Consider the following 14233-nt stretch of genomic DNA (forward strand, 5'->3'; position numbering starts at 1 on the left):
CTTACATCAATAGATATAAACAATTCACCAAAGTTTCATAAGAACTGCTGAAGTTATTGTCTGAAAACTGGAAAATCCCCCCTTTTTTAATGAATAAAACCCCATAACTCAGAAATGATAAATGAAAAATTTATAAAATTCTAAACGATAAATAGATATAAACAATTTTATAAGAACTGCTGAAAGCATTTTTGATTTTTTGTTCGAAAACTGGAAAATCCTCCTTTTTTTATGAATAAAACCCTGTAACTCGGAAACGTAAAATCTAAAATATATAAAAATCGAAAGGGAGCTCATGTCAATAGATATAAACAATTCACCACAATTGCAAGTTGGTGAAAGCATTCTTGAGTTATTGTCCGAAAACTGGAAAATCCCCCTTTTTAGCCCCGAAGGGCCCCATGTGAGCTTATGCCATCACTTGGCGTCCGTCGTCGTCCGTCGTCTGTCGTCGTCTGTCGTCGTAAACTATTTCAAAAATCTTCTCCTCTGAAACTACTGGGCCAAATACCTTCAAACTTTAACTAAATGTTTCTCAGGGTATCTAGCTTATAAATTGTATCCGAAATTTTGATACATCGACAAACATGGCCGCCATGGCTAAAAATAGAACATAGGGGTCAAATGCAGTTTTTGGCTTATATCTCAAAAACTAAAGCTTTTAGAGCAAATCTGACAGCGGTAAAATTGTTCAATTGGTCAAGATCTATCAGCTCTGAAATTTTCAGACAAATCGAACAACCCATTGTTGGGTTGCTGCCACCAAATTGGTAGTTTTAACAAAATTTTGCAGTTTTTTGTTATTATTTTGAATATTATTATAGATATATATAAACTGTAAGCAGCAATAATGTCATGCAAAGTAAGATCTACAAAAAAGTTAATATGACCATAATTGTCAATTGACCCCTTAAGGAGTTATTGCCCTTTAAAGACAATTTTACACAATTTGTTCATCAAGTTTGCTAACATTTAAAAATCTTCTCCTCTGAAATACAGGTGAGCGATTCAGGCTCTTGAGAGCCTCTTGTTTAATGAATACACCCCAATAACTCGGAAACGAAAGGGAGCTCACGTCAATAGATATAAACAATTCACCAAAGTTTTATGCAAATTGGTTAAAGCGTTTTTGAGTTAATGTCAGACTTGTTGACGACGGACGGACAGACGGACAGACTGACAACGGTATACCATAATACGTCCCGTAAACGGGCGTATAAAAACGAATGAAACAATGATGGTACATGACCAATTAACCATAAAAATGAGATCAATATCAGATGAATCCTGCTAGATAGACATGTACAACTTACAATCATTCCATAAACACAATATAGTTAAACTATTGCGTATAATATCGAGAACCAGACCTAACCACGAAAACTCAACATTGACTTCTATGTATAAACAATGAAAATTAAGGCAAGGTAAGAACAAACCTGCCAGACATGGACACCTTACAATCATTCCGTTTTCGAAGTATAGTTGACCTATTGCTAACAGTATCTGCGATACGGACTTTACCACGAAATTTTAATCACTGGAATTGATACATGGTCAGGTGAAACCTGTATGAAGGTATGGAGACATTGCAAGGATCCAATATACCAAATATAGTTACACTATTAAACATAATAATTGATTAATATGCATTTGCCAAAAAGTAAAGGGTTTTAAGCAGTCGGTGACGGTTTGTCTTGATGGATCTCTGTGATTATGTAGTTCCCCACTTTATTATATATATTTGGCTACATAATACATTTTGCTTTAGTATCCGAGAGTTTCCGTTAATTTCAAGTACAGAAAAAACACTTTAAACCTAAAATTAAATATTTTCAATTTCATTTTTATTTTGTGTATAATTCTGCAATCATTCAATATTTAAACGTAATGAATAATTAAAGATCGCAGGATAGACGATCAGCAGAAATTTATATGTTTTTTTAATGATTAACGACTGATTGTAAAACGTATATATTATAGGAACTTTGCAAAACGCAAGTCTGGTCTAAACTCAAAGATGAAAACAGTTGTATTTATGAAATGTAAATGTGTATGTAGACTTGGTGTGATTATAAGCTTGACATGTAATATAAATATACAAAAAATTGTATATTATTGAAGACCATACGTAACCTCTACGTGATGAGCTTTTATTTTGTTGATAGGCTATGTTATATATGTGTGAATGTAATGACATGTACATGACTTATTAATACATTTTACCTTTTTGACATATTGTCCAACCACTGCTATGTATGCCAACCACATTCTGTAATTTTGGATATCTTCTGGTATTTGCCAAGTATCCGTCGCCTTCCATATCAGCAATAAAAGGTTTTAATATTTCATTTAGCTGTTTCTTTTTCATTTGTTTCTCCATCACGCTTACAACTACAACTATATCATGGCCGGTTATTGTGAGATGACCTTTGGTGTCGGTTAATCTTCCATCATTTTCTTCTAAAATGATTTCCATCGATTCTATAAGTTCGAGCGGGAAATTGTTTGAAGCATTTCTCATAGACTTAACCAATGGCGGAAACCAATCGGCAATGTAATACTTTTCTAGTAGTTTTGGTTTTGTTGTGAAAAGACACAGTATCCATTGGATATGCAAATGAAATATTTTCTCAGACAATTGTAAGCAAGTTTTGAATGAAGTTGCATTGGTTGTATCAATAACTTTGAGAATGGATTTTGTCAATATATCGGCATGTTGGAATTCCAATTCAAAGTCATTCTTACATTGTGTTTGCTGAACAATGTGAAGATATGTTGCAATGCTTGTTGTATACCGTTCGAACGATTTTAGCATTCCAGCTTCACAAACAGGATATAGCGTTTTGGAATTTATTCGTACTTTCCAAATTTGTTTTTTAGCATCTTCTAGTGCCATTTTTTGCCTTTTCAAAATCCGTTCATATCTTGGATGATAACAAATAATTTCTCCACAACATGGGCATTTTGACACTAATTCATTTGTCATTTCATCCATACGAGCATCAAGATAACTGCTTTCAAAAGAATGACCACATTGTAGCAATGTAACTATTTTGTTATCTTTACTAGTATCTTTAAAAAAATACATATCCGGTTTACAACTAGCACACTGTAGTGGACACGGTTCACCGCAGTAACCAGGACAATGATGGTCACAAGACAAAGTCTTATCACAGTCATGATAACATCTTTGACGATTGCATTCTTCAAAGCATAATTGTGTACACTTATAATGTTTACACTCCCATGGACAGTTTTCCTTACACGGTTTGCATGGATCAGTGCATTTAGAACGACATTTCGAATGCGAACATGCAAATACACAAGACTTTTGACACGGACTGCACTTCATGCAAGCTTTACTTTGACAGGCATGACCACATAACAATTCTTTTTCACAGTGGCTTTCGCATTCACTATGGCGGGAATTTTTTCGACATGCATAACATGACCCAGGGCAGGGATGTCCACATGGCAATGATATTTCACACTTCTGGTCACATATTTTGCCCTCCGACTCACTGCATACGCTTGTTATTAAATGACCACATGCTAGTGTCAAGTCTACGAATTCTTTGCATTTAGGTATTTTTTTACTTGATGTTTTCCAACATTGTAAAGTTATCTTATGTCGGCAGTCGGAGCGCACGTGTGTTACAGTCTCTGAACATTTAATTTCTGGTAAAGTATTTGTTACTTTCTCCCAGCATTTTATCGAAGCTGAATGTCTGCATTTATCCAACTCAATTTTAACCTCTATGGTACATTTTACGTCTGAAACATTTGCTGAACATAAAACCATTTTCCTATGTCCACATATAGGCAAAGACTTTAGGACTACAAATTTACAGGTTACTGTTTCGGGGTCTATATGGCATTCCATTTCCTGAGTATGGCCGCATGAATTAAGAACTTTCTTCACCATTGCTTTACAAGGATATACTTTAGGGTCGGCTGAACATGGGATACTTTGTTGATGGTTACAGCGTTCTAAAATGGTTTTGATGAGCTCTTTGCAGTCACAGGAAGTTGGGAAATGACAGGATTTTATACACTGATGACCGTTTTTGCATATTTCATTGCATTTGTCGGTACATTTGATTGAATTACTTTTGTGACATTCGTGTGACTTGGAATGTTTGCATTCGAAGACAGTGGTAACATTTGCTTTACATTTAATCAATGTAACATCTTGATGGCATGGGAGCATTATTTTATGGCCACAATATGGAAAATATTTTTCTACATAGACGCTGCATTTGTTTTCCTTCTGGTAATTCGTATCAGAACATTTCCTTATATATTCATGACCACAATCATCTCTTTTATCAGGAATTACAACCTCGCATGTGTGACTCTGAACATAGTTAGAATCATAGCAATATCTTTTATATCTATGTTCACACGATAACCATTGTTCCGTTACAATGTCATTGCATTCATGAGTCATCTCATACAATTGGTCATGACACTGCCTTTGATATTCGTGTCCACATGATGTTCTGTTTATTGTTACAGTAACGCTGCACTTAACACGCATTTCAAACTTGGTGTCGAAACAATACCGTTCAATCACATGGTCGCAGGAGGATCGTTTTTCTTCGATCAAAACTCTACACTCATTTAATATCTCATAATAGACGTTATGACACTGACGTTCAAATTCATGTCCACACTTTGATCGTGTCTCTGTTAGGACTGTGACACACTTGTGGCGTTTTGGATCAACATGACATTTTAACTGTGTTGTATGTCCACATTCTAGTTCTCTGTCAACAATGACTTTACAGAGAATAGTATCTGGATCGATGCAGCATTTCATAGTTGCAGCATGTCCACATAATAAAGTTCTTGTTACTTCAACTGGACACAGGTATTTAGAATAATCCACATGGCACTGAAGATTAGCTGTGTGTCCACATTTTAGTTCCCGTGTCATTACTACACTACAATAACATAAATCATCAAAATGACATCTCTTACGACATTTATGTCCTTCTTCACAAGTCTGTGAACATTGTTTTTTGCATTTATATGTTTTATGTTCCCTGTCAAATGGATGACAATCGTATCGACATGCATGTCCACATGATAATCGAAATTCACACGGAAGATCACAACCTCCATCTTTTACTTTCTTGAAGTCACTAGGCGACTCGGCCAGAATTCCTTCGTTGGATGGGTGATTTTGACAGTACAGAGGCAATGCCTTTCCAAGCGATGGGTATTTAGGAATTGTTTCATTTTCATCGCTGTCTACCTCCTGAATTTGTAGTTTTTTAATAATAGCCTGCCAATGGTGAGACTTCATTGTCAATGTCGAGCTGTTTCCTATTATAAAAAGACCTTGTTTAGCTCTTGACAAAGCAACGCAAATTCTGTTTTCCCGATTTAAGAATCCAATATCGCCTTTGGCATTGCTGCGCACTAATGATAAAAGAATGATTTCATTTTCTTCGCCTTGATAATTGTCAAGCACACAAATGTTCACTCCTTCGAATTTCGATCTAGGCATTTTTTCTTTTAAACAGAACATCTGACCAGTGTATGCTGCAATAATCGTAATATCAGATGGTTTATATCCCTGTTTAAGCAGGTAAAGACAAACTTCTCTGAGATATTCAGCTTCGTATTCGTTTGAGAAACTTCTTCCTTCATCTTTGAAAGCTTCCTTTTTGTTATGTGTAATGAAGAACAAACTCTTCCGTATTCCTTTAATCGGTGGATATTTATATACATTTTCGTTGTCATAAAGAACATCATATATGTGGCGTACCAGTTCAGAAATTTCTGGTCTCATTCGATGTTGTCGTTGAAGGCAGTGGTAACTCAAGTCATTCTTTACCATTCTTTCAAACAGGGAGACAGATAAATTAAATCTAATGGCAAGATCATAAACGGCTGGTTTTGGTTCCAATTGCTTGTGGTCCCCAATCAAAATCAAATGTTTACATCTTGGGCTGATTGCAGTAATAATATGGGCTTCTGGTACTTCAGCTGCTTCTTCAATTATGGTGATTAGAGGTCCAACTTTGTGTAAGGATTCGCTGTAGCGCGCTGCATTGGTTGTCGTCATGGCGATAACGGTTGTCTGTTGCATAATAAATTCGTCTAATTCCTTACTGGCACGCATGTAGTCGTCAAATATCTCATTAAATTCCTGTTCACTGGTGCGCAGCTGCTCGTGAAGTATCTTAATGTACTGCATTAACCAATACCTATACATTTTCCAACGATCTTCCATAGAAAGTGTCCAGATATTTTTTACGTCAATGACTTGGTCCTCTGACATGTTTTCGCCATAATGCAATTCCTTTGCTGCTTTCTCTTTTTCCAAACGCAAAATTAATCGACATTTTTCTTCAAGTTTTTTTGTTCTCTGTAGCTGATTTTCATATTGCATGTCCAGATCGAGACCGATAGTATCAGTATTGAGCGAAAAGCCAACATCATCAACCTCCAAGTACCGCTCGTTGTATGCATATTCTGACTCAGAAATCACCGTAATTAATTCTTCCTCTTTATGTTCAGTCTCAATCGCAATAAGTTGATCTTTGATTTCTTTGTCAGTTTGTTGGTTTTGATAATGCTTGTTCACTTCTTTATACCATGACTGTTCTAACACATGTAGCCACTGCAACCAAACAGAACTTTTATTGTCTCCAAATTGATTTACATGATTTTCTGAAAGGACACATTTCAAAATATTGAACCATAAAACAATATTTCTGCTTTGTAATGCCTCGATTGTTTCCCGAATCTCTTTTATTTTCCTTTTAGCTGTTGTTGCTTTTTCAAGTACACCAGCTCGGGGATTATCAAATTCCCGTCGAGCTTTTCTCCGTAAATTTTTTATCGAAAGTTCTTCAACTTTAGGATTTTTGCAACGGTTTCCAAATCTTACTACTCTGGGGAAACGACCATCAAATAAATTTTCCGGCATAAAATCAACAATTCCTTCAACAAACTGATCTAATGCATGGTTTGTATAGCAAACAACTAACATGTACGGTTTCGGTAATGCTGCAGGTCTTCGCGCGTTACGGATAGGTTTTGGATCCTCATCATCCACACCAATGGAATCCACTTGTAACCATCTGCTACTATTATGCAGTAATGCTTTAGCAATTTGTAATCCAAGGTACGTCTTTCCAGTTCCTGGTGGACCTTGGATGAGCACAAATTCTTTTGTAAGTGCTGAAATAAACGCTTTCTTCTGCGATTCATCCATCCTTAATACAGCAGTTGACGGCCAGTCTTCCTGAAACAACCTTACATCATTTGTTGGTGTCCGTTTAGGTATACCAATTCTTCGATTTCCACGTTGAGCGTTTTCTATGTCAATACGGGAATTTTTAATTAAAGGTCTTAGATCATATACACAATCTTTTAAAATGTACGATGGCATACTAACATCTTTTTCACAGAGAACGAGATATCGTTGAAAGGGGAACGTTTCCTCCTTAATGCGCTGTAAGGCTTTTAGTACATGTTTGTAAGCTTCAAAATACGCTGATGTCGCCTCTATCATTATACCATATTCATTTCTTGGAAGTTTGAAGCTGTTGCCCGATTTAAAAACTTGTACAGCAAAGCAGCCTTTATTTTGTAAAGTTTCTCTCTCACTTTCAGCTACAACAGCGAAGAAAATTGTGTTGAACCGATCAAAAGAAACAAGCAATAAAGCACCATAAATAAGTCTCTTTGATTTTATCCAGTTGATCTTTTTACAATGGTCCGGGTCTAGTTTTAGTTCAAAAACTTCCCCAGAATCGATAGAGGTGCTTTGGTTCACTACTAACACGTTCCTATAGACAAGACCACTTTCCAATCTAAATTTTCCGCTCCGAATTTCTCTATCTTTCTGCTTGAATTCCAGGAGAGCATCTCGAAGAGGTGACACGCAGTCTTCCCTGTACAACCTAAACTGTACATCTAAATAATGATCTAAATCCAAATACTTCCCGAAAACTTTGTTTCGTCTTAGGAAATTTGGAGCGTATAAAACATCGATTTGTCCCGGAATAACTGACATAGTTCGGAAATCCTCTGGAGGAGCAAACTTGTCTTCTATGTCTTGCTTTTTAACATGTTTTGGCTTTGATCGTTCTTCTGCGATCTTCATAATGTCATTCTTCAATTCAAACACAATGTCAACCATCTTATCTTTGTCTTCGCAATCATCACATTCGTTTACTTGTTCTTTCAAAAATTCTACAAGTCCAATAACTTGTGGAGTTGTACACAAATGAGGCATGCGTAAGTATAATTCCTGAAGTATTGTTAAGTAATCGGATAACAAACAATGAAAATCATGATCACGTGAGTTGTTACATGTTACCCCCACAAGCAATGGGATACTCCTGGTTGTGATCAGTGAAGAATCCGACAGCATATTCAACAGCTGAAAGACATCCTGTTTCCTTCTCTGTGCCGTACACGTAGAAGCCTTTGCTATAAGATGGACAAGTAAAGATAAATAATTATCTGATAGTTTCGTATTGTCAATCGCCTTATTAATTATTTTCATTACCTTTACCAATAATTCTAATAAATCTTCACTTTGGAGGTTTGATATGTATAATTTCTCTATATAATCTTTAAGTTTGCCTGGACTTTTTGAAGCCATTGTCAATGTGTTTCTGTTTGATTACCTAAAAAGATATTCAAGTAATTCTTATTAAAGCAGACTGTAACTTCGGATTAGTTTCTTTATAAATAACAATTGCGTCACTGTAAAATAAACAAGAATTTCTTTTAATAAACTTCTTTCATTATCCTTACATTTTGAAATTATAACATGTTCATATGAATTTCGAAAAAAATATATAAGTACAGAAATTTGTTATCTTAGGAGAAATAGCCAAATGAATTTTATTTGGAAAGAATACATTGTATAGGATGCAGTGCACGTAAATATCGCAAACAATATTGAATAATTTGGCTTTATATTGACTTTTCTCAAAAACCTATCATACGAATATTCTTTGGAAATAATTAATATATATGTGCCTCTTACATTTCCGTTTTATTGATATGAAAATGATTTGGGGTCATCGAATTCGTTTTTGCGGTATATTCAAATATCTCTGTTATATTTAAAAAAAAAAAAAAAAAAATCGAAAAATATTATCTCTATGCAAAATGCCGCCCTGAATCGAGTTCGGTGACCCCTAATATAACAACATTAATCTGAAATTTCAGTAGCAATAACATATAATTTTTATATAATTAAAGAAAATTCGTAGGAAAGGATTTCGATAAACAATAGTACGATATTTACGTGTATTTTATACATTTATAATACTATTTTCCGGATATTGGATTTGTTGCATATGTGTATATTAAGATATTCATATGCAATTCTTCATTTTTTGTTGCATGCAAAATTGGTATCAACTAGATTTTTTAAATTTTAATATAATGATAAACGAGCTTTTGTCGATTTTTATTATTATTAATCAAATTAAATAGGCTATTATAGCGAGTTAATTTAATATTCGCCAATTATAGGTAAAATTGGCCACATGGTAACAGAGAAGAAGATTTGCAGTTCTAAAAGAGAAGATTTTGTAAAACTGGTTAAAGAGAATAAAAGAATGCCTCTTGTGTAGACGTTTTTTTTTATTCAAGCATAATATAATTACAATGTAGAGAACCTTACATACATTATTTCTGAAAAGATCGGTTAAAATTGGCTACACCATATCGGATAAGAAGATACAAATGCGATTTTCTATTGTGTTTAAATGGGTGGGAATTATGTTCCACTAATGCCGCTTTGTTTGCCACCCAATGAACATTAAATGGGTATTTTTTTTTCCAGAGGGTATCTGTATCATCAATCGCATAAAGGTTTCAAAACACTTTGCCTTTCGGTTTTAGATTAGGGGAAAAAGTCATCTCTCAGACTTATTTCCAAACGTAACGAAACCAAATGGAGGTCGTATGCAGAAACTTTTCATACAATAACATTCATGTATGTTAATTTCATGTAAAAGTGTAAACTTGGCAAAATGGATGCACAGAAGTAGATGAAAATGTGAAATTTTATGGATGACGGTCGACGACGTATGCTTTGAGGCGAAATAAGCCAAACAGATGTTGGTGGATAAAGAATCGTGATTATGCAGTATTTTACGTACGCGTGTTAACAAAAAAAGTATTCAATGATTTTTTTTAATAAAGGACAATACAAGCTAAATAAAAAAAACGCGTTGGTTATGTTATGTTTAAGTAGAGTACTTAACGCCCTTTCTATAAACTGATTGTGACACCAGATGAGCTTTTCAACCCTAACCAATTGCTAATACAGTATTCTCAATCGATGAATGAGATCACTCAATTGTTTATGTCTATTGACCACACCTTAAAAGAGAGAGAAAAAAATACAAACATTGACGATATCGTATTAATATATAGTTTAAAATTGAACAGTACGGAAATGACAAAAAAGATGAACTTTACAACATTTGTCTTTCCTACACAGTCCATAATTGTTAAACAATACAAATCAGTGACTGCCTTTCCAACCTATTAGTGTCGTCAATCTTATACCAATCAGTCACAGTGTCGTCAATCTTTTACCAATCAGTCACAATGTCGTCAATCTTATACCAATCAGTCACAGTTTCGTCAATCTTATACCAATCAGTCACAGTGTCGTCAATCTTATACCAATCAGTCACAGTGTCAATCTTATTTAAAAAATAACAGGGTTGTCAATCTTAAACAGAGCAATCGATGCTTTTAGTCAAATTTTAATCAATCAAATTGTTGTCATTCTTACCTATCAGACACAGTGTTATTAATCTTACACTTATCAGTCACAGTGTTGTCAATATTATACTTATCAGTCACAGTGTTGTTAATCTTATAGCAATCAGTTACATTGTTATCAATCTTATACAAATCAGTCACAGTGTCGTCAATCTTTTACCAATCAGTCACAATGTCGTCAATCTTATACCAATCAGTCACAGTTTCGTCAATCTTATACCAATCAGTCACAGTGTCGTCAATATTATACCAATCAGTTACAGTGTTATCAAACTTATACACCAATATTATACAAATCAGTCACAGTGTTGTCAAACTTATACTTATCAGTCACAGTGTTATTAATCCTATACCATTCAGTCACAGTGTTGTCAATCTTATACCAATCTGTCACAGTGTTATCAATATAATACTACTCAGTAACAGTGTTTTCAATTTAACACCAATAAGTCACAGTGTTGTCAATCTTATACTTATCAGTCAAAGTGTTATCAATATTAAACCAATTAGTCACAATGATGTCAATATTATACCAATCAGTCACAGTATTGTCAATCTTATACTTATCAGTCACAGTGTTATCAATATTATACCAATCAGTTACAGTTTTATCAATCTTATACACCAATATTATAAAAATCAGTCACAGTGTTATCAATTCTATACCATTCAGTCACAGTGTTATCAATTCTATACCATTCAGTCACAGTGTTGTCAATCTTATACCAAGATATCACAGTTTTATCAATATAATACTACTCAGTAACAGTGTTGTCAATTTAACACCAATAAGTCACAATGTTGTCAATCTTATACCTGTCAGTCAAAGTGTTATCAATATTAAACCAATTAGTAACAATGATGTCAATATTATACCAATCAGTCATAGTATTGTCAATCTTATACTTATCAGTCACAGTGTTGTCAATAGTATACAAATTAGTTACAGTGTTATCAATCCTATACCAGTCAGTCATAGTGTTGTCAATCCTATACCAGTCAGTCACAGTGTTGTCAATATTATACAAGTCAGTCAGTGTTGTCAATCTCATAACAAGCAATCATCGTGTTGTCAATCTTATACATATTAGTCATATTGTTGTCAATTTTATATTTATTAGTCACAGTGTTGTCAAATCATTATCCAATCAATCACAGTGTTGTCAATCTTACACTTATCAGTAACAATGATGTCAATCTTATACCCATCAATCAGAGTGTTGTCAATCTTATACTTATCAGTCACAGTGTTGTCAATCTTATACCAATCAGTCGGAGTGTTGTCAATCTTTTACTTATCAGTCACAGAATTACCAATATTATACCAATCATTCACAGTGTTATCAATACTATACTTATTGGTCACAGTGATGTCAAATCATTTTCCAATCAATCACAGTGTTGTCAATCTGATACTTATCAGTCACAGTGTGGTCAATCTTACACTTATTAGTCAAAGTAGTGTCCATCTTATATCAATCAGTCACAGTGTTATCAATCTAATACCAATCAGTCACAGTGTTATTAATCTTATACCATCCAGTCACAGTTTTGTTAACCATATAGCAATCAGTTACATTGTTATCAATCTAATACAAATCAGTCACAGTGTTGTCAATCTTATACCAATCCGTCTCATTGTTGTCAATCTTATACTTATCAGTCACAGTGTTATCAATGTAATACCAATCAGTAACAGTGTTATCAATCTTATACACCAATATTATACACATCAGTCACAGTGTTGTCAATCTTATACTTATCAGTCAAAGTGTTATCAATACTATACCATTCAGTCACAGTGTTGTCAATGTGATGCCAGTTCATCACAATGTTATCAATATAATACTTATCAGTGAAAGTGTTATCAATATTAAACCAATTCGTCACAGTGTTGTCAATCTTATACATATCAGTCACAGTGTTGTCAATATTATACCAATCAGTCACAGTACTGTCAATCTTATACTTATCAGTCACAGTGTTGTCAATATTATACAAAGTAGTTACAGTGTTGTCAATATTATACTAATCAGTCACAGTGTTATCAACCCTATACTAATCAGTTACAGCGTTTTCAATCTGATACCAGTCAGTCACAGTGTTTTCAATATTATACAAGTAAGTCAGTGTTGCCAATCTCATAACAAGCAATCGTCGTGTTGTCAATTTTATACTTATTAGTCACAGTCATGTCAAATGATTATCTAATGAATCACAGTGTTGTCGATCTTACACTTATCAGTCACTGTGATGTCAATCTTATACCAATCGGTCACAGTGTTGTTAATGTTATACTTATCAGTCACAGTGTTATCAATCTTATACCAATCAGTCACAGTGTTAGTAATCTTATACCAATCAGTCACAGTGTTGTCAATCTTATGCCAATCAGTCACAGTGTTGTCAATATTATACCAATCAGTCACAGTGTTGTCAATCTTATACCAATCAGTCACAGTGTTGTCAATCTTATACCAATCAATCACAGTGTTATCAATCTTATACCAATCAGTCACAGTGTTGTCAATCTTATATCAATCAGTCACAGTGTTGTTAGTATTATACCAATCATTCACAGTGTTGTCAATCTTATACTAATCAGTCACAGTGTTGTCAATCTTATGCCAATCAGTCACAGGGTTGTCAATATTATAGCGATAAGTCAGTGTTGTAAGTCAATTGTTTACCAATCAATGACAATGTTGTCAATCTTATACAAAGCAATCAACGGTCTGTCAATTTAATAACAATCAATCACAGTGTTGTCGATCTAATTTCAACCAGTCGAAGTATTGTAAATTTTATACGTATCAGTTGCAGTGATGTCAATCTTATACACCAATATTATACAGATCAGTCACAGTGTTGTCAATCTGATACTTATCAGTCAAAGTGTTATCAATCCTATACCATTCAGTCACAGTGTTGTCAATCTTATGCCAATCCATCACAGTGTCACCAATATAATAATATTCAGTGACAGTGTTTTCAATTTAACACAAATAATTCACAATGTTGTCAATTTTATACTTATCAGTCAAAGTGTTATCAATATTAAACCAATTCGTCACAGTGTTGTCAATCTTATACCAATCAGTCACAGTGTTGTCAATATTATACCAATCAGTCACAGTACTGTCAATCTTATACTTATCAGTCACAGTGTTGTCAATATTATACAAAGTAGTTACAGTGTTGTCAATATTGTACTAATCAGTCACAGTGTTATCAATCCTATACCAATCAGTCACAGCGTTGTCAATCTGATACCACTCAGTCACATTGTTGTCAATCTTATGTCAATCAGTCACAGTGTTGTCAGTATTATACCAATCAGTCACAGTGTTGTCAATCTTATACTTATCAGTCACAGTGTTGTCAATCTTATGCCAATCAGTCACAGTGTTGTCAATTTTTCACTTATCAGTCACAGGGTTGTCAATATTAT

General features: G+C 34.1%; 2 protein-coding genes across 3 annotated transcripts in view; both read right to left on the minus strand.

Annotated features, from left to right (window-relative positions):
- The window catches only part of LOC127734628 (NFX1-type zinc finger-containing protein 1-like), a 58289-nt gene extending 49657 nt beyond the window's left edge, over positions 1-8632 (minus strand). For both annotated transcript variants that reach the window (XM_052244603.1, XM_052244602.1), the window contains exon 1: positions 2227-8632. In XM_052244603.1, the coding sequence (XP_052100563.1) occupies positions 2227-8632 (6406 nt within the window). The remainder of the gene's footprint in view (positions 1-2226) is intronic.
- Positions 1-14233, minus strand: part of LOC127734629 (NFX1-type zinc finger-containing protein 1-like) — a 97872-nt gene that overhangs the window by 49657 nt on the left and 33982 nt on the right. The window lies entirely within an intron of this gene.

The sequence above is a fragment of the Mytilus californianus genome, unplaced genomic scaffold (genome assembly GCF_021869535.1).
Source record: "Mytilus californianus isolate M0D057914Y unplaced genomic scaffold, xbMytCali1.0.p SCAF_3, whole genome shotgun sequence".
NCBI lineage: Eukaryota > Metazoa > Mollusca > Bivalvia > Mytilida > Mytilidae > Mytilus > Mytilus californianus.